At 39.4% G+C, this 23,115-nt stretch overlaps 1 protein-coding gene across 2 annotated transcripts; it reads left to right on the top strand.

The window, feature by feature from the left end:
* Positions 1–12,973: 12,973 nt before the first annotated feature.
* LOC141611757 (uncharacterized) lies at positions 12,974–18,133 on the top strand. Of its 2 annotated transcripts, XM_074430374.1 has the most exons (11): positions 12,974–13,132; positions 13,313–13,360; positions 13,519–13,611; positions 13,971–14,087; positions 14,456–15,100; positions 15,415–15,710; positions 15,797–15,896; positions 15,974–16,033; positions 16,856–16,939; positions 17,056–17,172; positions 17,683–18,133. In XM_074430374.1, the coding sequence occupies exons 1-11, from the start codon at positions 13,097–13,099 to the stop codon at positions 17,983–17,985; spliced, it is 1,899 nt and encodes a 632-aa protein (XP_074286475.1). In that variant the 5' UTR covers positions 12,974–13,096; the 3' UTR covers positions 17,986–18,133. The 2 variants fall into 2 exon arrangements, with proteins under 2 accessions (XP_074286475.1, XP_074286476.1); XM_074430375.1 differs by lacking the exon at positions 13,313–13,360.
* Positions 18,134–23,115: the final 4,982 nt, after the last annotated feature.

The following is a 23,115-nucleotide window of genomic DNA, read 5'->3' as shown; positions in this document are numbered from 1 at the left end:
CATCAGAAATACTTCAAACTATTGCATCTTATGAGGTTATTCCAAGTGATGATAACTCCAATCAGGTTTATTGGGCTGAAACTTCGTCAGGTTATTTCTCTATTAAATCCGCGGTCAATCTCATTCGAGGTGATAGTGGTAGCGAGATAGACGAAATATGGAAGCTACCATGGAAGACATGGGCATCAAAAAGATAAGAATGTTCCTGTGGTTGTTGATGCACGATAGAGTTGTGACTAATGTAAACTGAACTCGACGTTCGTTTACTGATGATCCTTATTGTGGGATGTGTAGTGATAGGGAAAAAACGACTCTACATCTCCTTCGTGATTGCAGGGAGGCTAGTAAAGTGTACGTGGAATTTATTCCCATTTGTTAAAGACCGCCTTTTTCTTGAAATTATGGAGGCTCGAGACTGGATCGTTTTTAATCTTTCACACAAAGGACGAGTTGACCTTCGGCTTTGGGCGAGTACATTCACTGTGATTGTGTGGTGGATTTGCCGTTGTAGGAATTGTCGCGTTTTTGCAAGAGAAGACGTAATCCCTGTGAACTTGTTTACATTTCTTACACAACGTATTTGAGAAGTAATCAATGCAAAAGAGTCAATGGATGTGTGTATTAAACCGTTAGAGCGAGTTCAAAGGAAGATTTTTATTCGTTGGGTAGCGTCACTGTTTGACTGGGCCGCTTTAAATATTGATGGAGCGTCCAAAGGGAATCCGGGGCTTTTTGGAGCGGTGGAGTATTTCGTAATTTGGGTGGCCAGATTATTGAACCGTTTTTTGAGAGCTTGGGCATTGAAACAGTGACACACGTTGAAACGTGGTCTTATGATTGCTTTGAAATGCAAGATTCCCCGCCTCATTATTCAAATGGATTCAAAACTTGCTGCTAATGTAATGGAAGCAGAGCAGTCATACCCGTCGGCGCAAGCTCACTTGATGCAGATTTGTAAATCCTTCATTGAGGACTCGCAGTGGCAGGTACGGATTGTGCACATATATAAGGAAGCCAATATGTGTGCAGATTGGATGGCGAATCTTGGAATATTACAAACAAAGCAGCTTTGTCGGGTGGATCATACTAATATGTCGTCGCAACTATTCCATCTTATTCAACAAGATATGGGAGGAGTTGCGTGGCCGCGTTTTATGTGCCTATGTTTCCATTTTAGTTTTTTAGTTTGGTCGTTTTCATACGTAGTTCGCTTTTAGTTTTCGTTTTCTAGTTTGGATGTAATCCGCTTCGCTTCACCAAAAAAAAACCTAATATGCTGATCAACAAGGCAAAACCAATAAAGAGCATGATCACAAAGGATATGTTCAATACCCTATATACTCAAAGTTCTCAAACGACAACGTGGGCGGTAATCCCAGTTGAAACCCTACGGGAAAATCACACTAAGGAAGTCGAGACCCCGAACAACGGAGAGACGCCCGCCAAGCTGACGGTGGACATAACCTCAAACGTGCATATGCCAATGGTAACCCGTTCATAAAAGAAATCATGGGGTGCATCGTGTCAAAAATCAAAAATCTCGGCATCATGTTCAACGTATCCTCCGACTGAGACGACCATCTCGCTTCGCTCAAGTGTTATATCAGCACCAACCATGCGTGTTGGCGTTCAATTTAATAAGGGTACTAAATTTATTATCTTAAAGGTATTGGACCCGATTTAAAGAATAACTAGTGGACCCAATTAAGCATTTGGAGCATAAAGGGAAATTGACCTAAAAAGGACGAGCGACAGCAAGAGATGGAACACAAGCGCTTAGAAGAGTTGGAAGAAGTTATGTAGCGGTTGGTAACCTTTACCCGTTAAAGAAGCGGTTATGACTACGAATCTGGACGAGAGGGCCTATATAAGGAGGTCAAGCACCATTTTGATAGTGGTTTTGATGTATTAGCCACTTCAAATAATATTTTTAAAAGTCGAACACTTATGTAGTAGTGGAAGAGGTCGATCTGTGACACCCCTCGATAGGGCATCAAAATTAAAGCGGAAAATACGAGATTTTTAAAACCTTTAAAAGCTTAAAGTGCGAAATCCACCATAAGTGATCGAACAAAAATGAAAAGAAAGATAATTAAGTTTTACAATTTAAAACAAGTGCGTTGGGGAAAAGATATCCCACGAATAAACACAAGTCTAACGATAGGTGAGTCTAAGCAACCTATAACTAAGGTCCAAGGGTCAACGTTCTCGCTAGCTCACACGTCTTCCCCATAATCTGCATCACAAACCTGTCATTCATGTAAACATGAACGCCACGGTCGTGGGGAGTAACTCGGGTTTCTCCCGCCACCATATGTCGAAATGCACATAAGCAAGAACTTAATTAAACATATCGATCATGCATCATACTTGAATAATATGAACAAGGGAATATAACGATAATCATAACGATATAGGCATGTTGCATTCTTAATGAGATAGGCATCGAATCATATGAAGAAAGTAAATAACGGATCAATTAAATAGAAAATACATGGATGGAAACCAATAGCCATTCCTTTGAAAACCTCTTAACAACCATAGCACGGGACGTGGCTACTAATATCACATTCATACTTATGGCTTACATCTCACCATAAGAACGGATGGGAACATCAATCCCGGCGATCATATCGCAACTAGGGGCTTGCATCTCACCACTAGTATCCGATAGGACCAAGACTCTCACAAACAAGCATAGAAGACGTGCACTCTCGTATATAAGAACACACCAATGACCGTAACAAGCAAGACATTTACAAAGGATTGACTCAAAACAAGACAAACCCGTAGACTCCAACCTCCTGGTAGGACGACGATCATAATACGGTCCTAGTCTAAATCGCCGACTCTCGGGATGGACGACACCCGATTCGACATACAATCCCAAATCGTATCCAAGACTCGATCCATGACACCTAGCCGTGCCCCAAGGTCGAGTAACCCCAAATCGGAACCATGGTACCTATCCGTACCCCAAGGTCCGAAGAGGCGGAAGGAAGATAGCCCAACTCGGAAACAATGGCACATAATCGTGACCCAATGTCCGAGGGCAAATAAATAAGGAATGTCGAGTAGTCACACAATGTAAACCGTCACACTCCGGTCACAAATACGAGTAACAATGATTGCACAAACATAACGTAAACAATTCATGTGAAGCATGTATGAACATAAGAGTATAATGATTACCAGGTGCTCTCTGCCGGCGTGGGCACCGGCTGCCGGCCCACCGGCAGAGGATTCATGCTAGGTGAAACAAGGCCAAAAATAGAAGTAGGTGTATTCTCTGCCGGTCCACCGGCTGCCGGCCCACCGGCAGGGGATACAAGCCAAGGTAAAACAAAGCCAAAAGGCTGAAAGTGTATTCTCTGCCGGTCCACCGGCTGCCGGCCCACCGGCAGGGAATACAGGTCAAGGTAAACAAGGTCAACATATGCTCAATGTGTATTCTCTGCCGGCTGACCGGCCACTGCTGCCCACCTACAGGGAATACACCCTATAGCCAAATAAGCTCAACTTGCACATTATGTATTCTCTGCCGGTTGACCGGCTCGCCCCCACCGGCAGGAGTACACCCTATAAACAATTAAGTTCAACATTTCACATTGTGTATTCTCTGCCGGTGACCGACCGACCCGCCACACGCCGGGGGGATACACCCTATTATAAAAGACACCAAAATTCCATGTACTCGCTGCCGGTTGGGTAGGCCGGCTGCCGGCCCACCGGCAGGGGATCACAAAGGCTTAATTCTCTATTTTTACGAGTCAGAAATGCAAAGACGCGCTGCCGGTTGGGTAGGCCGGCTGCGCCCACCGGCAGAGGATCACTGAACACGAAAAACTCATCAAACATCCATCTAAAGTCTTCCAAATTCAACCATCTTTCATTCAATCATTTCATACTTCTCTAATATGATGAATACTCGGTAAATTTAGCATGTTAGGATAATTTAAACATATGACATCAATTATGAACCTTAAAATAAGATAGCATGTCAACCAAACATATGAAAATGCTCATAAAACCACTTCATTCAACATAACAATGGAATGAAACATGAAAGTTACCAACTTTAACATTTGTATGCATCCAACCACACATAAAACACACAAATTTGACATGTAAGTCGAGTAACCCATCACCGTTACCTTTTAGCTCTTAATCTCTATTGTAATCGTCTCACAAGCAAGAATCCACTTCCGGGTCAACTAAACTTTCTCCTAAACATAAGAAAACACCAAATAAGACTAAAAATCGAAACTAGAAAAAAGGGTACCATGAGAAATTGGCTCGACAGCCCCATTAATGGAGGAAAGATAGTTCTTTTCTTACCTAGAAAGAAGGAGGGCGATGAGAGGAAGAGATAGACGCGAAAATCACTGAAAACCGATGAGAAATGAAGGTTTTATGGCCAATTTAGTGAAGAAGGTGGAGGTTGTGTAACAATGGTGTTGTAGTTGTGTGTTTGTTGGGAAATTTCAGAATTTAGGAGTGAGGGAGATGGAGTTGTGAGGGTTTAGTTGGGGGTTTTGTGAAGGGAAAAGAGAAGGGAAAAGCCCATAAGTTATAAAAAGCCCAACAGCTCAAATTGAGTCGGTATACACTAGAAGTTTCGTCTCAAGCCCACTACAACTCAAGACGGGGAATATTATTATTATTATTATTATTATTATTATTATTATTATTATTATTATTATTATTATTATTATTATTATCCGACCAAAATATTTATTTCACATAACTTAAGCTTTAAAAATATAATATTTATAAAAAATCATGTTTAATAATGAAATCAATTAAATTAAATAATTTAAAATATAAATAAGACAATAGAACGGTTAATTAAATTATACTTGCCAAAATGGAAAATTCGCGGGTGTTACAATCACCCCAACTTTTAAAAAGTTTCGTCCTCGAAACTTGAAAGTAGAAAGGAAAAGTAATATAAAAATAAAACCGAAATTTTGGAAATCGGTAAACAAAACATTAAAAGGTTACTTATCGTAAGAATCGAAATCCTTTCAAAAATCCCAAATAAAATTTTCCGACATAACCAAATTCTCATCAAAGGAACGAAAATGCTCTCGTTGCGCATTCAAGAACATCACATTCCAAATCGAAGATATGGTCAAAAGCAAATCATTTGTATAAATCGAAAATCAAAATACTTTCAAAAACATTAATAAAGAATTTTCAAAAGTATAAGTCTCATTCATGGAACGAAATTGCTCTTGTCGTGCACACAAGAACGCTAACTTTCCAAGTCTAAGACAAATTTAAAACAAAAATCATTCGCCGACAAGCGCAGAACAAGTTATTAAACGTTTCAAATAACGAGTTCTAACATCCGATCAACGTCAAAATCAAAAGAGAAGGCAATTCACTCAAATTTTCTTTTGCAAAGATCAAAATAGAAGTAGAGGTTTCATTTCTAAATTCAAAAGGAAGTCAAATTCCTGAAAATATAATATTAAACTTTTGACAACGAAATCATAAGTAGATCAAAGCTAGTTAGAAATTGAGCAAAGTTAAAAGTAACTCGGGTTTAGCAATTAAAAATCAATAAAAAGGAGTTATACTCGTAGGACAAAAGGATAACTAAATCAAATTTTCATTTTTTTGAACTCTTAAAATAGGTAGGGTTTAGTAAAAGTAACATAAACTTTTAACGACGAACCAAAAATGGTAGTTTGAAATGTTTAGAAATTTTATGAATTGAAAAGTAACTTAGATATCATGAAAACAAGATACGCTAAGAGGGTTCAAACTTAACCAACAAAAGAGATATGATGAACTTCCTAGGAGAAGAGTTGAAATCGAATCTACAAGGATATCAAAGATTGAATTTCATAGGTTAACATCAAATTCTAAAGGAGGAGCAAGCATAAACGAGGAAGAGAGGTATGAACGGAAACACTTATGGCCAAAGAGGACGGGAAATTAGGCAACAAGGAAACACTAGATACTTAAATCTCGAACAACAAAGTCATCCTGAACGGTTCCGAAGACTTCCTAACCACAAAACTCATAACCACATAACTCCCAAGCATTTCCTCAAAATACCCACACTTTACTCTTATGCTACCCCGTGGGTCAAGTAACTCCACCACAATTGTGATTCCATAACTCTCAAATATAAATCATCTATAAACGATTTCCACGAAAGATCAAAACTACTAAAACAGTTACACACCTAACCAACTATCGACCACTAGGAGTTCTCACTATAGTAAAATCCTCAATCAAAGGTCAAAATCTTAAGGTCTTCATACTTTCTAACACTCCAAACCAAAATCTTATTCACACCCGAGTCCACAAGCATAGATGATCGCATTCCCCAAATCATAAAGACCACCAACCAAAAGTAAATAGGTTTGTCATACAATTTTTCCTACCTAACTCAACTCAAGTTCCACTTATCCAATTTTGACGAAATCAAGGTTCACAAAGAATCCTCAAAGAGCATCTCACTCACTCTACAACATAGCCAACAATGCCATCACTCCACTAAAGAGACAAAGAGTAATAACTAGGTCAAGAAATGATAGGAAATTTCAAGGGGATACATGAACATGACGAGGTGTGAGATTAAAGGAGTCAATAGTAAAGGTAACTAGTTAACACCAGTAAGAGACATTAGAATTAGAGAGGTATTCAAGGCAAGGAAACGACAAGTAAACTTTTATACTTAAGAAATAAATCCAATCAAGTATGAACGAAGGGAAGGAAGATGATTAAAGGTACGAGGGGGATTTTAGGGCTTAAACCACACACTTTCTAAGACTTAAGGTTCTCTCTAACAAGGTCACACCTATTAGGATATTGTGCCTTCATAACAAAACGACCAAATTCCAAAACGAGGGTCAAGGCAATTCATCTCATTCCTTATATGCAAGTCTCTCTTAAAGGGTTACACCTCTATGACTGATCAAGGTAAAAATAAACGCTTGCTTAAGGGTTGATACATTGGTTAGACTCATTGTTCACCTATCCTATCACGTATTAGGATATCCCTAAAGTAAGTCTACCACTCAAGTATAACAACGTCTCTTTATCTCAAGTTCTCGACACAACCTCGATGTTTTAAAAACCAAAGAACGAATTAACAAAGACTTCTCAACAAAATCCTCAAGGGACAACTAATATCAAATCACATCACCATTCTATACGGGATCATTAACATCAAAAATGGGTTTTCTTCCAAATTCATATCCTAAACTTATCTCATTTTTACTCCTAAGGTAACGACACTCAACCTACTAAGCTTTCAAATCCCAAACATAACCAACGAAGCCAAGTTCTATAATTTTAATCACATAGGCAACTCATTCCTAACACAGAGAATCCACCAATCAATTACACTCACTTGTCCAAGGGACTAGGTATAAGAATCACTAAGTATGTCTCATCACATTACCTAAGTCTTTCTAACATCACGACCTCTCAAAACCGGGGTTAAGGGTCGAACACAAACAAACTCCACAAAGTTAAATTATCCGACCAAAGTTAACATTCCATAAGGCAAAGATGAAGGGGTACAAGAGGGCTCTTATAAGAGGAAAAGGTACAAAGACATCTTCCAGGATATGGGATAAGAGTTGCGAAGGGTATAGAAACACAAAGATAAGGGAATGTGACAAGGTGCTCGAAGAGAGGGATGTATCTTTAAGACGGTAAAGAAATCCTTCAAGATAAAGAGATCCACAAGCAAGATGTTATGGAAGGAGAAGTAAAAACGAAGGATAAGTCGAGTGAGTACTAAACTAGTTCCCAAGGTTAAGCAAAAGAGAGCTTATGAAGGAAAGGATGAGCATCACAGGATAAAAGTAAGGAAAGGTGGATCAATGATAGAAAACACACCCATAACGGTGTCGGGAGGAACGGCGGTTTCGACTTGATTCTCGACAAGAGTGACGTTTCTTGGCTCGGCTTCCGGAGCATGAGGGAGAGGAGGAGGGATAGTCTTCTTCTCGGGGCAATTCCTGAAGAGATGTCCGGGCTTCTTGCAATGGTAACACTTCAAGGGCATAGCATAGCATCCAATCCCGGGGTGATAAGTTTGCCCACACTTGAAGCACTTGCGGTTCTCCTTAAGCCTATTAGTAGATGTAGGTACTTGTCCTTTCGGCTCTTGCACTATTGGCTCTTGTCCTCCACGGTCTTGTACTCCTTGTCCTTGGACTCTCGGCACCAACCTCTTCTTGCTAGGATATGACGAGGATGAGGGCACAGATGGTCTCTTGCCACGGCGGTTAGAGCGACGATTAACTTGAGCATTAGCATTCCGTTGATTCCGAAGAATTAGAGTAAGGGCTTCCATGATAGTATTCTCCACCTTGGTTGGTCGTACTATCTTCTCAAGACACCAAAAGAGTCAACCATGTTAGCACCTAACAAATAGCATGCACAAAGAGACTACCAACTTAGGTCCTTAGTCCTACCCATCTCTCATTCATTATTCAAGGTCAAGTTCAAGGTTAAGTTCGGGGTACACGTGTGTGCGTCGGGAGCAACATATGCTCTGATACCAACTGTGATACCCCTCGATAGGGCATCAAAATTAAAGCGGAAAATACGAGATTTTTAAAACCTTTAAAAGCTTAAAGTGCGAAATCCACCATAAGTGATCGAACAAAAATGAAAAGAAAGATAATTAAGTTTTACAATTTAAAACAAGTGCGTTGGGGAAAAGATATCCCACGAATAAACACAAGTCTAACGATAGGTGAGTCTAAGCAACCTATAACTAAGGTCCAAGGGTCAACGTTCTCGCTAGCTCACACGTCTTCCCCATAATCTGCATCACAAACCTGTCATTCATGTAAACATGAACGCCACAGTCAGTGGGGAGTAACTCGGGGTTCTCCCACCACCATATGTCGAAATGCACATAAGCAAGAACTTAATTAAACATATCGATCATGCATCATACTTGAATAATATGAACAAGGGAATATAACGATAATCATAACGATATAGGCATGTTGCATTCTTAATGAGATAGGCATCGAATCATATGAAGAAAGTAAATAACGGATCAATTAAATAGAAAATACATGGATGGAAACCAATAGCCATTCCTTTGAAAACCTCTTAACAACCATAGCACGGGACGTGGCTACTAATATCACATTCATACTTATGGCTTACATCTCACCATAAGAACGGATGGGAACATCAATCCCGGCGATCATATCGCAACTAGGGGCTTGCATCTCACCACTAGTATCCGATAGGACCAAGACTCTCACAAACAAGCATAGAAGACGTGCACTCTCGTATATAAGAACACACCAATGACCGTAACAAGCAAGACATTTACAAAGGATTGACTCAAAACAAGACAAACCCGTAGACTCCAACCTCCCGGGGGGGACGACGATCATAATACGGTCCTAGTCTAAATCTGGCCAGACTCTCGGGATGGACGACACCCGATTCGACATACAATCCCAAATCGTATCCAAGACTCGATCCATGACACCTAGCCGTGCCCCAAGGTCGAGTAACCCCAAATCGGAACCATGGTACCTATCCGTACCCCAAGGTCCGAAGAGGCGGAAGGAAGATAGCCCAACTCGGAAACAATGGCACATAATCGTGACCTAATGTCCGAGGGCAAATAAATAAGGAATGTCGAGTAGTCACACAATGTAAACCGTCACACTCCGGTCACAAATACGAGTAACAATGATTGCACAAACATAACGTAAACAATTCATGTGAAGCATGTATGAACATAAGAGTATAATGATTACCGCTCTCTCTCGCCGGCGTGGGCACCGGCTGCCGGCCCACCGGCAGAGGATTCATGCTAGGTGAAACAAGGCCAAAAATAGAAGTAGGTGTATTCTCTGCCGGTCCACCGGCTGCCGGCCCACCGGCAGGGGATACAAGCCAAGGTAAAACAAAGCCAAAAGGCTGAAAGTGTATTCTCTGCCGGTCCACCGGCTGCCGGCCCACCGGCAGGGAATACAGGTCAAGGTAAACAAGGTCAACATATGCTCAATGTGTATTCTCTGCCGGCTGACCGGCTGCCGGCCCACCGGCAAGGAATACACCCTATAGCCAAATAAGCTCAACTTGCACATTATGTATTCTCTGCCGGTTGACCGACCTCCGCCGCCCACCGGCAGGGAGTACACCCTATAAACAATTAAGTTCAACATTTCACATTGTGTATTCTCTGGGTGACCGGCTGCCCGCCACGCAGGGGATACACCCTATTATAAAAGACACCAAAATTCCATGTACTCGCTGCCGGTTGGGTAGGCCGGCTGCCGGCCCACCGGCAGGGGATCACAAAGGCTTAATTCTCTATTTTTACGAGTCAGAAATGCAAAGACGCGCTGCCGGTTGGGTAGGCCGGCTGCCGGCCCACCGGCAGAGGATCACTGAACACGAAAAACTCATCAAACATCCATCTAAAGTCTTCCAAATTCAACCATCTTTCATTCAATCATTTTATACTTCTCTAATATGATGAATACTCGGTAAATTTAGCATGTTAGGATAATTTAAACATATGACATCAATTATGAACCTTAAAATAAGATAGCATGTCAACCAAACATATGAAAATGCTCATAAAACCACTTCATTCAACATAACAATGGAATGAAACATGAAAGTTACCAACTTTAACATTTGTATGCATCCAACCACACATAAAACACACAAATTTGACATGTAAGTCGAGTAACCCATCACCGTTACCTTTTAGCTCTTAATCTCTATTGTAATCGTCTCACAAGCAAGAATCCACTTCCGGGTCAACTAAACTTTCTCCTAAACATAAGAAAACACCAAATAAGACTAAAAATCGAAACTAGAAAAAAGGGTACCATGAGAAATTGGCTCGACAGCCCCATTAATGGAGGAAAGATAGTTCTTTTCTTACCTAGAAAGAAGGAGGGCGATGAGAGGAAGAGATAGACGCGAAAATCACTGAAAACCGATGAGAAATGAAGGTTTTATGGCCAATTTAGTGAAGAAGGTGGAGGTTGTGTAACAATGGTGTTGTAGTTGTGTGTTTGTTGGGAAATTTCAGAATTTAGGAGTGAGGGAGATGGAGTTGTGAGGGTTTAGTTGGGGGTTTTGTGAAGGGAAAAGAGAAGGAAAAGCCCATAAGTTATAAAAAGCCCAACAAATTTCAAATTGAGTCGGTATACACTAGAAGTTTCGTCTCAAGCCCACTACAACTCAAGACGGGGAATATTATTATTATTATTATTATTATTATTATTATTATTATTATTATTATTATTATTATTATTATTATTATTATTATTATTATTATTATCCGACCAAAATATTTATTTCACATAACTTAAGCTTTAAAAATATAATATTTATAAAAAATCATGTTTAATAATGAAATCAATTAAATTAAATAATTTAAAATATAAATAAGACAATAGAACGGTTAATTAAATTATACTTGCCAAAATGGAAAATTCGCGGGTGTTTCACGATCTGCAGGAACGGCTAAAGTATAGTATATGTAAAGGTTAACTAGAAATGGGAGCCTAAAATAAATTAAGAACACTAAAATGAAACTAACTAACACAAGTAAAGACTAGTAGTGGTGAGATTGACTACATATTTCCTTGTGGTCATTTGATTAAGATTATTGAGTTAAATGGCAAGCTTTTGATATTATTGTGAACAATTAATGGTTTGGTATTGTATTTTAATTGTCATTCCCTTTGACCTCGACTTGTGGGTGAGTAGAACGGAGCTAAACAAATTCCTACATAACGAAAATAACCCCGACTCAAAGTCTCAAACTGACTCATCTCGCACCAGACACCTGACTTTGACTGGTCCAACTCGCTAATTTAAAGAAGCCGTGGAACTCAAGAATCAGGAATGTTGCGACATAGAGGTGATCAAATGGCCCAAGCCCGTTGGCCCGGTCCGGCCCAAGCCCGATTTTTTCTCGGGTTTGGCCCATAAAATTAGGCCCAAAAAAGCCCATGGCCCAATTGATATTTAGGGCCGGGTATGGGCCGAACTTTCGGCCCGAATTTTAGCCCGGCCCGTCCTTATGCGTTAAAATGAAACAAATTCATTGTTTTAGGCACTAATCATCTCAGCATCCACAACTAATAGTATAAAATTGACAAACTAATAATTTCAGTATACTACTGGCTACTACCCGAATTTGCCTACACATACATGCCATATTAACACACCACTATCATTCCATTATTGTCAAAGTGAGGATATTAGTTTAACTTACGGTGAATGTACAAATATTTAACACTTTTACGTGAGGCAATCATCACAAAGCTCGCTCACTAAAATCCACTAGTTTGGTCTACGATATGTTAATTTGGCTTAATCTATAAAGATTATATGTAAAGTGTCCACTGATGTTTACTTCTACTTTGTACTATATTTTTTTTTCCCGGGATTCTTTACAGCACGATATTCTACTTAGTATAGCGATACTTTACTTAGTATCGATAAACAAGTTCTAGAATCCAATTACGAACACATATGTTCTTTTTCGGAAAGGAGTTTATGCATATAGAAGCTTATCATAACTAACTATATATACATTACAAAGAAGCCCGTAATGACCCGAACTAGCCCGAAAGCCCGATTTAGCCCACTTGGGCCGGGCTTGGGCCAACCAAAGAGGCCCAAAAAAATTGGCCCGGCCTAGCCCAGCCCGATCATTTGGGCTGATTTTTTTTACACAGCCAGGCCCAAACCCGGTCCGGCCCAGCCCATGATCACCTCTATTGCGACATCATGTATGCTTAAACGCACAAAATCCAACGGCTTTGTCTAAACTCGATCAAAGAGTAGACAATAATCAGAAAATTAAGCAAAATCCAGGTATTTTCTGTTTATGTGTCCAGAATATGTTCTTCCTACTAATTAAACATGTGTTTAAGACTTAATTATTGGCAACTAGTGTTGGATATTACAACTAGTTCTACTAATCTCTACTTTATTAAACTCCACTTATTTTTTTGTTTGACTCACTAAACTTGTATTTCTTTAATTTATTTGGTCTGATTAATTCAATAAACTAAGTTTAAATGGTGGTGTAGATGGTCTCCATGAACTAATAGTGATGAACAATAGACCCTGCACGTCTCAGATTCACAATGTATATATCTTTCACTTGTTAATTTTCTGTGACAATCACCAGCTGTCTTTTGAAATTTTCTTAATTTTTTGTTTTAAATAAAATGGGTTATTAAATTTTATTTGTAAAGTCCAAGTTTTGTTATGTTTTAATCCATTTTTATGTGCTTCATCTTCCCAAAATTTATATTCTGAATTATAGATGGAAGTCGGGAAACTGTTCTTTTCTTTTGAGCTAGAAATGGAGAAAGTAAGTTTTTTCTTGGGTGCAATCCCGTATCAATTTAAGACGTATATACCCGTCTTAACATGATTTTGTGAAATGTGTTTTATGCTCTATATGTATTGAATTCACATTCGAGGTTATGAATAAATAAGTTGTAATGCTTTAATTTGACGTTCTCACAGGTGCAAAAGTTCAGTAGATCACCAGGGTGTGAGAAAGCTACATCCTTTGGAAGTCAAACTAGCAGAGAAAAGAAGTTGACCTTATTGGAAGATGTATTAGCCTTATATCCTCTATCAATTTACTCCGTAATTTATTATTATGTCGTCTCGATTAAGGGTCGGTTGGAAACAATTTCCATTTGGTATTTGGTCGTTTCTTGTCATGAACGATTTCTTATGTCTGACCCCGCTTGGAGGCGGAGCCACCTGATCAATACAACAATAAGAATGGCATTACCTCGGTGCCATAACAGCTCCTACCAATGTCCAAGGGGGTCGGATGTATGCAATGTTACCCTAGTGTGTGCTATTTTGCCTGTGAAACTAGTTTAGTAGGCAAGAGGTCAATGTTGATGATTATTAATATTATAGATAGATCTTGTTGGGTGATCATCTTTCTGGTGGTTGTTCAGGTTGATAAGCTGAAGAAAAAGCTTACTGATGAAGAGAACATTCACAAGGCTCTAAAAAGGGCCTTCAACAGACCTGTGGGTGCTCTCTCTCGCCTTCCTCCATATCTCCCTCCAAATGTTAGTTCTCAGTCTTTGTCTAGTTAGATCTATATATTGCTGAGTGCTAATTGCTATACAGTAGTAGAGGTCAATACGTCGTCGTTGCAAATTAAATGAACTCAAAAACATTTCAAATTAAATGAATTTTTCGCTTTGAGGACCTGTCCCTATTATTTTCTTCTTGATTCTTGACAGAGTCCCGGTGTTCTAAAATTTGAGCACCTATCCGTAACTTGTAACCAGCATAACAAACTTGCTCATTTTGTAACCAACACCTATCCGTAAAACTGAGTAACATAGCCTAGGCCCTCGAATCGTGATTGATAGTGAATACCGATTTCAAAATGAGCAAGTTTGTTATGCTGACAGGGCTCCTTTGATCTTAGACACAGGAGCTTCTTGCAGAGCTTGCTGTCCTCGAAGAAGAGATAACTCGGCTTGAGGAGCAGGCGGTGAATTACAGGCAGGATCTATACCAGGAAGCTGTATTCATCTGCTCAAAGAAAAACTTGGATAATCCAATGGACTACTTTGAGCGAATTACAAGTCAGGTTTCTAGAGATGAGCAATCTGATTCCGAGAAATCTCTAGCATCAGTTGCCAGAACTGCGTCAACTTCATCTGACCAGTCTTCACTGTCACTTGGTAGAACAGCTTCAACTTCTTCTGACATTGTTTCTGATCAAATAGAGCGAAGTTTTAGCGATTCAGTGTATGGAAAACGGGCTACAAATGAACCAAACTCTCTTGGTTCTCTGGATAATGGTAAAGGTTCAGAGGTTCAAACACATGGTAGTTTCAATCGAAGCCCACCTGTTGTCTCTCGTCATAGACAGCGGTGTACTGATCATTTAGCGGACTGGAATCCTGATGAGCACAGTTTTTTAGTGAATTCTTCCAAAAAGGGCAAAGGGAAAGAAAACCAGACACGTTCATTATCAGAGAGGCTTTGCAGAGTAAAGACGCCTGTTCGGAAGTCTTCTTTAAAGCGTCAGCCATCTCAGAAATCAGATAATTCTCCTAGAAAGCAGGTACATCATAAACTATGATAGTCATTTGACCTTGTCTCTGATCTTGGTAATATACCTCATATTATGATATGTTGTTGGACATATGAGCGTAATGCACTACTGATTACAGAGGAGAGAGTTGATCATTTTATAAACAAGGGAAAATCAGCTCCTCCCAATGCCAACTACTTTTGGGATGAAACCTTTTTTTTTCTTTGAGTGAGAACCTCTTTTAGGCCTATAAAGTGGACCGTTTCTCCGTGTGATTGTTTTCTAGACACATTTTATGTGGAAGTTCACAGCATTGATGCTATTCTAACTTTTCTGTCTTCCAGCCAGTAAACAAGGCGCTTGGGGGAGACAGTGAACCGAACAAAATCTCAGAGGACATTATGAAATGCTTGTGTAGTATTTTTACAAAGTTGAGCAATAAAGATGACAAAAAGACTCAAGTACCCTTTTCATTGTCTATTGTTTCTGATCAAGATATGGAGCTCCAAGATCCTTACGGATCTGTTATAGAACTCAAGAAGAGAGATATCGGTGTTTACAAGCATCTCTGTATTGTTGACGCGATCTCAATTGATCTAAAGCGGAAAAGAGATGCTCTTTTCTTGCTTCATAAACTAAAGTAAATTGCTCAACTTTTCTTGGCAAGTTCTGTTTTCTTATACGTCACTTCTTTTTTGTTTTTACTTGAGTGAATATGGTGTTCAGGCTCCTCCTCGGAAAACTTGCCAGAGTTAACTTGGATGGTCTTAGCCACCAACATAAGCTCGCATTCTGGATAAATACTTACAATTCCTGCATGATGAATGTAAGAAGTCATTGTACAGTACTCACTTGAAATTTTAACTTGCGGAGTTGCAATTTGCTAAGTTATACCGCTTTCAGGCGTTTTTGGAGCATGGAATTCCTGACAGTGCTGAAAAGGTTGTTTTACTCATGCGAGAGGTAAGATTTTATTTGTGTCTTTGATTGAATTAGTAAAGCTATGATAAAGCAGTTATGAGCATGCTTAATGTTAGTATCATCTTCTCAAACAATATGTGTGAAGCAATCTAGATGAGTGAAAAGCCAGCCTCAATGATTATTGTGACTCACATTTCTTCAGTTTCCGACTCTCACATTTCTTCAGTTTCCCCTTCTTTTCGTCCAAACCGATAGTCGAAGGTTGTGTAAATTATCCTTACCTTGTGTATACTAATACACTTTCGCCACTACTTTATAATCCCTCTGATATCTTCTCTACTAGAAACTAAAATCTCAGATGATCTTCGGCTTTTATGCCTGTTGCGTATGATTTTCAAGGATCCAGTGCCCTCCCATCGTCTCTGTGTACCTGCACATGAAACTCCTGGCCCGGAGTTGGACCTCGAACAGAACCCTCAATCGCTCAGCTTAGAGCTCCTCGTATAGCTAGAAATATATTGATGCATTTAAGAGAGTAGTAATCAGAATTGGAGTCCCTTTACCATGCCTCAATAAAGATGTATTTATAATCGTATGGTTCATGGTTGTGTGATACACCCACGTAATTGCTTTCCTCTATTATGGTGTTCGCTTAGGGGATAAGGCCCCTAATCTTCCAACATATAAGCGCTTATACTAAGCTTTTGAGCTTAGCCTATTCATGGCCCCAACAAATGTGGATGTGCTTCGTAGAGAAATGTTACCATGACTAAGTTTTTAATCCATTCAAAAAGAGAATAGTATAATTTTCTTTCCTTGATCTATCTCAAAAGAAATTTACAAATGGTTTTCTCTGTTTCCCAGGCAACAATAAATGTAGGGGGTGAAAAATTGACTGCAATCAGCATTGAACATTTCATTTTGAGATTACCATTCTACGTGAAACAGGCAAGCTTTCCATCACTTATTTTCTCCTGACATGAGATCAACCATATGCTGATTAAAACCATCACATGAGAATATTCTCTGTTATTGACTTTTTTTCATGTGAATCATCTTAACAGGGAGGCAAAAGAGCAGCTAAAGGGAATGACCTGAGGGTGAGCAACCTGTTTGGTTTGGAGTGCGCAGAACCATTGGTTACATTTGCATTATGCTGCGGAAGCTGGTCGTCTCCCGCTGTAAGGGTTTTCTTTTCTTCCCTGTTTTTCAAAAATTGTTGTCTAGGTCCACAATTGGCTGATATGCAATATTCTGATATAGCAAAAGCAATATAACACTAGTGCCTTACGGAGGTATCCTTACCTGAGGTAAGAGGGTTTGGTGTGAAAGATTTTAACCTTACCGAGTTAAGTGGGTTTGGTGTGAAAGATTCGGACTGCCACCTACAAAGGGGATAGGGATCCAAACCTGTCACACTATTGTTACGAAACCAGACTTATTGAAGGGTCCTATTGGCTTGTTCATCCATTAGTGTAATTGAAACCAGAGACCATTGGTCTTAGGTTCTTCTATCCAAGCTTACTCTATGCCGTAAACACATAAATACGATTTCAAGATGACTTGTGACGAAAATTTCTCAGAGAACTGTATTGGCTTAACTATTACTTCTATATAAGGAGTATGGTTAGTGTTTTTGCTTTATTCCACTAGAATGTACTCTCACATGAAATATGATATTTTGCCAACAGGTGAGGGTGTACACTGCATCCCAAATTGAAAGCGAATTGGAAGTGGCAAAGAAAGAGTATATACAGGCAGCAGTGGGCATTTCAAAGGACGATAAGCTCACGATACCCAAAACACTGGATTGGTATCAACTCGACTTTGGCAAAGATTTAAAGTCGTTGCTTGATTGGGTGTGTCTCCAGCTACCTGATGAGCTTAAGGGAGAAGCCTTATGTTGTTTGAAAAGTAAAACAGATGAGCCTGTTTCAGAATTAATAGAAGTTGTACCCTATGATTTCTCTTTCAGGTACCTCATACATTCATAACAATTCCTCAATTCTCCTTCAATCTCCATGTAAGCTAGCATAAATGCATAATCATAAGTTACATGCAAGGTACATAGAAATGTGGGTTTTGTTTGGTGATTGTGAGACAACAATGTAGTTCAAGATCTACGAGGCGATAAGTGGGATCCTCGACCTGTGTTGATTCTTTGATTTAAATTTAAATTTAGTAACACGATTGTAACCAACCCTCTCATCGTCTTTCTTCTTTTCATTTTTGTTGTAAAGACTGAACATCGTCGTCTTGAGACTCTTGACCCCATGTACACTAAGCAAGTTCATAGATTTCACATTCACTGTACTACTGTACTCAATAACTCAAATGTAAAGCACACAATTTACGTTAAAATACCGAGACTGCTTTCGTTAAAAAGAAAAACCCCACCACCGCGCCTTGTAAACCAAGGTCACCTTCAAATCTTCAATGATATTTTTTGCATACGTATTGCACACAATATTTGGGACTTCTTTTCTCGAGAAAAATGGCAAATTAACCCCAAATGTTTCGTACCAAATACCAAGTGCAGTTAAACCCCTTAACTTTTAAGATGAGTAACTTGGTTCTAAACCTTTTAGCTAATGTGCAATTAGGTCCACTTCCGTATTTCCGACTAAATATCACAAGGGCATCCTATGTGGCACCGGAAAGTAAATTATTTTAATAAAATATAAACTTTTTCTCCCCCGGTTCAACTAGACACGATTCTTTCCTCCCCTCTCCGTACGAATTCAATGGCTCCTCCAACATGGCCATATACACAAGCTACCACCTCTAAGGCCCATATGTTCGTTCCCTTGCTAATTCATCTCACTGTCAATTTCTTTCAAATCACTGCAGCCATGTTTTTCTATTCTATCGTAAATAACCCAATTCACATATGATGATATCATGATAGTGTTGGAAATAGGGGCTTTTTATGCCATGTATATTTTTCCACATTGGTGAGGAAAAGAGTGTTTGTTTTATTTATATATGACCACACTCCTTACCATATCACTAGTGGGTCATGGGTGGCTTTTGTGGAAGCTTTGCGAGGTGCTTAATTCAGCTCGCGTGCGTGCTCGTGCTCGTGCTCGTGCTCGTGCTCGTGCTCGTGCTCGAGCCCGGCCCCGGCCCGGATTCGGGATTTGGCAATCGCCTGCGGCGGGCTATGCCTATCTTTTTGGGCCGGAGCTGCGTGTTTTTGGAGTGTCCAGATGCGAGGTGCGAAATGTCCAGGTTCATTCTATTGTTCCAATGCTCTCAGTCTCGAGTGGGCATGCCTGAGTGCAGTAGTGTAAATCCTTGGGAACTACTCTGGTCATCTGGCGATCGCCACCACTACTGGTCATCTTAAAATATAGTTTTCAAGGCAGTGGCTCTCTTACCACGTCACTACAAATCGGTTATCTCTATTCTTTTTCATTGTTACTGCAATTTTAGTCTAACAATTTGAAAACTATATTATTGTTGCTGTAACAATGTCGATCATGTCAAAAAATGCTCCTGATTTGTCAAAAGTCGAACCCTTAGATGGTCAGAATTATAAGCGTTGGTCTCAAAAGTTACTGATGTTTTTTGAGCAGTATGAAATTGATTACGTTTTATTTTCCCCCCTCCCGCTCCCGAATCAAAATCGCCGCATCGTCTGTTGAGTCGACCCTCCCGGAATTTATCTTTTAAAGTCAAATGAAGAGGCTATTAAAAAACATGATAAGGATAATAAAACAGTTAGGTTTCACCTCCTTAATCTTATGACTAATACCCTATTTGACTTGTTTATGGTTCACAAATCTGCTAAAACCATATGGGAATTACTAGAGAAAAAATATGGGGCTGATGATGCGGGTAAAAAGAAATATGTTGTTGGGAAGTGGCTTGGGTTCCAGATGGTAGAAGACAAACCTATTATGGAACAAGTTCATGTCTATGAGAATTTCTGTGCTGACGTAGTTAATGAAGGAATGAAACTAGATGAGATTTTTCTAGCAAATGTGTTACTGGAAAAATTCCCCCCTTCCTGGTCTGACTATAGAAACCATCTGAAACATAAGAAAAAAAAACCTTTCCCTCCAAGAATTAGTGAGTCACATGAGGACCGAGGAGGCAAATCGTCTCAATGACAAAACCATTAGTGTGTCTATAAATGCTTCTAATGCTTCTGTCAAAGCTAATCTGGTTGAGTCGAGTGGTCCGTCCAATGTTGAGAAATTCAAGGGTAAGGGTAAGGCCAAGGTTGGTCAGGGGAAGAACCAGGGTCCTGCTAAGAAAAATGGTCCAGGGAAGCATACCAAACCAGTTGCTAAGATTCAGAAACCAACGGGGCCAATTGTTTGCTATGTCTGTGGAAAAGCTGGTCACAAAGCCTACCAATGCTCCGAAAAGAAATCTGCTGAAGCCAATGCTGTGACTGATGACATCATTGCTGCTGTGGTTGTGGAAGCTAATGTGGTGGGTAATGTTGCGGAATGGGTCTTGGACACTAGCGCTTCTAGACACCTCTGTGCTGACAAGGGGTTATTTGCTGAGTTCGAGGAGGTAGCTGATGGGGAATGCGTTTTCATGGGTAACTCTTCATCCGCACCGATCAAAGGCAAAGGCAAGATCTTTCTCAAACTCACCTCGGGGAAAACACTTGCTCTAAATAATGTTTTGTATGTACCCTCGTTACGTCGAAACCTTGTGTCTGGTGCCTTATTAAACAAAGCTGGTTTGAAACTTGTTTTTGAGGCTGACAAGGTGGTAATGTCGCGTAATGGGGAATTTGTGGGCAAGGGTTATCTTTCTGGGGGACTTTTTGTATTGAACACTGATTCAATTTCTAATAATATTGCATCTACTTCTGCTTATATCGCTGAGTCTATTGATGTTTGGCATGGTAGATTAGGTCATGTGAATGTTGACTATATTAAAAAACTTAGAACTATGAGTTTAATTCCAAGTTTCTCGAGTCAAGAATTCTCTAAATGTGCTAGCTGTGTTGAAGCTAAATTCACAAAGAAACCTAGTAAGCTAGTTACCACTAGGAAAACGAGTCTTCTTGAGCTAATTCACACCGACCTAGCTGACTTCAAAAATGTTGCAAGTAGAGGTGGTAAAAATTATTATGTCACTTTTATAGACGACTGTTCAAGGTACACCCGTGTTTATTTGCTTAAGACAAAAGATGAAGCAGAACATTCGTTTATAAGTTTTAAGAATGAAGTCGAAAACCAACTTGACAGAAAAATCAAAAGGGTAAGGTCTGACAGAGGAGGCGAGTATAAATCAAACTATTTAGCCGAGTTTTGTGAGAAAAACGGTCTAATACATGAGACTAGTCCACCTTACTTACCTCAATCCAATGGAGTAGCTGAACGGAAAAATAGAACTTTAAAAGAAATGATGAATGCTATGCTTTTAAGTTCTGGCCTATCTGACGATATGTGGGGGGAAGCAATTCTATCGGCTTGTCATATTCTTAACCGTGTACCTCATAAGAAGTTAGACAAGACACCCTACGAGATATGGAAAGGCTATCCTCCTAACCTGAGCTTCCTAAGGGTATCGGGGTGTTTAGCTAAAGTGGGTTTACCTGACTTTAGAAGACCTACCGTTGGACCTAAAACCTATGATTGTGTTTTTATAGGTTATGCTCAAAATAGTTCTGCATATAGATTCATGTCTTTGAGTGATCGTTCTATATCTGAAGCTAGAGATGCTTTGTTTTTTGAGCATGTTTTTCCATTACAGAAGAATGTTGATTCATCTCCTAGTTTACCTGTTACATCTATTGATATCTCTTCACATGCTAGTAGTAGCACTTCTATTGATCATGTTGCTGAACCTAGAAGGACTAAGAGACCTAGATGTCCTAAAAACTTTGGACCTGATTTTGTTTCAACATTGCTGTCTGAACATGGTTACATTGTTTGTGCTAGTGATGAATTTGTTTCAGCTTTTCTAATAGAAGATGATCCGAAAACATACAATGAGGCTATGAAATCCATTGATGCTAATTTTTGGAAAGATGCTATTAAAAGTGGGCTTGATTCTATTGTGTCTAATCAGACTTGGGAGTTGACTGATATACCTAAAGGTAGTAAACCCATTACGAGTAAATGGATTTTCAAAAAGAAAATGAGACCAGACGGTACAATAGAAAGATTCAAAGCTAGACTTGTGGTTAGAGGTTTTACACAAAAGAAAGCTATTGATTATTTTGACACTTATTCGCCTGTGACCAAAATTTCGACTATTAGAACTCTTGTCGCCTTAGCTGCTATTCATAACCTCTTTATACATCAGATGGATGTCAAAACTGCTTTTTTAAATGGAGAGCTAAGGGAAGAGATTTATATATCGTAACCTGAAGGATTTGTGGTAGAGGGTCAAGAGCATAAGGTGTGTAAACTGAATAAATCACTATATGGTCTGAAACAAACACCTAAACAGTGGTATGAGAAATTTAACAACACTTTGGTGAGTAATGGCTATATAGTAAACAATTCTGATTCATGTGTTTATTCAAAAATAATAGAATCTGATTGTGTGCTTATATGCCTTTATGTTGATGACATGTTAATACTTGGTAATAATTTAGAGATAATAATTAAAACCAAAGAATTTTTGTCATCACAATTTGAGATGAAGGACTTAGGAGAAGCTGATGTAATCCTAGGGGTTAAGGTTATTCGAAACTCCAAAGGAATTTCTTTAAGTCAATCTCATTATGTGGAAAAAGTGTTGAAAAAGTTTTAACTGTTTTGATGATGTGCCTGCTAGGACACCCTACGATGCTAGTATACACTTATGTAAGAACTTGGGTAAGAGTGTATCCCAAGAAGAGTATGCTAAAATCCTAGGTAGTGTGATATTTTTTATGAATTGTACTCGACCAGATATTGCCTATGCAGTTAGTAGACTGAGTCGTTACACACATAACCCTAGTAGTGAACATTGGAACGCTCTTCGTCGTTTACTAAGATACCTAAAAGGAACAGTTGACCTTTTCTTGCATTATAGTAAATTTCCTGCTGTGTTAGAAGGATATTGTGATGCAAATTGGGTTTCAGGTAACGACGAGATCTGTTCTACTAGTGGTTATGTCTTCACCATGGGTGGAGGTGCTATATCGTGGAAGTCTACTAAAC

This window comes from Silene latifolia, chromosome 11 (assembly GCF_048544455.1).
Source record: "Silene latifolia isolate original U9 population chromosome 11, ASM4854445v1, whole genome shotgun sequence".
Taxonomy (NCBI): Eukaryota; Viridiplantae; Streptophyta; class Magnoliopsida; order Caryophyllales; family Caryophyllaceae; genus Silene; species Silene latifolia.
This window is presented reverse-complemented; position numbering and strand designations above follow the sequence as displayed.

Bases quoted from the DNA above. Each gene is read 5' to 3' on its own strand.
- LOC141611757 (XM_074430374.1), top strand. From the start codon at position 13,097: ATGAACAATAGACCCTGCACGTCTCAGATTCACAAT. The intron at 15,897-15,973 runs GTAAGAAGTCAT...TACCGCTTTCAG, and splicing joins ACAATTCCTGCATGATGAAT to GCGTTTTTGGAGCATGGAAT. The intron at 16,034-16,855 runs GTAAGATTTTAT...TCTGTTTCCCAG, and splicing joins TTGTTTTACTCATGCGAGAG to GCAACAATAAATGTAGGGGG.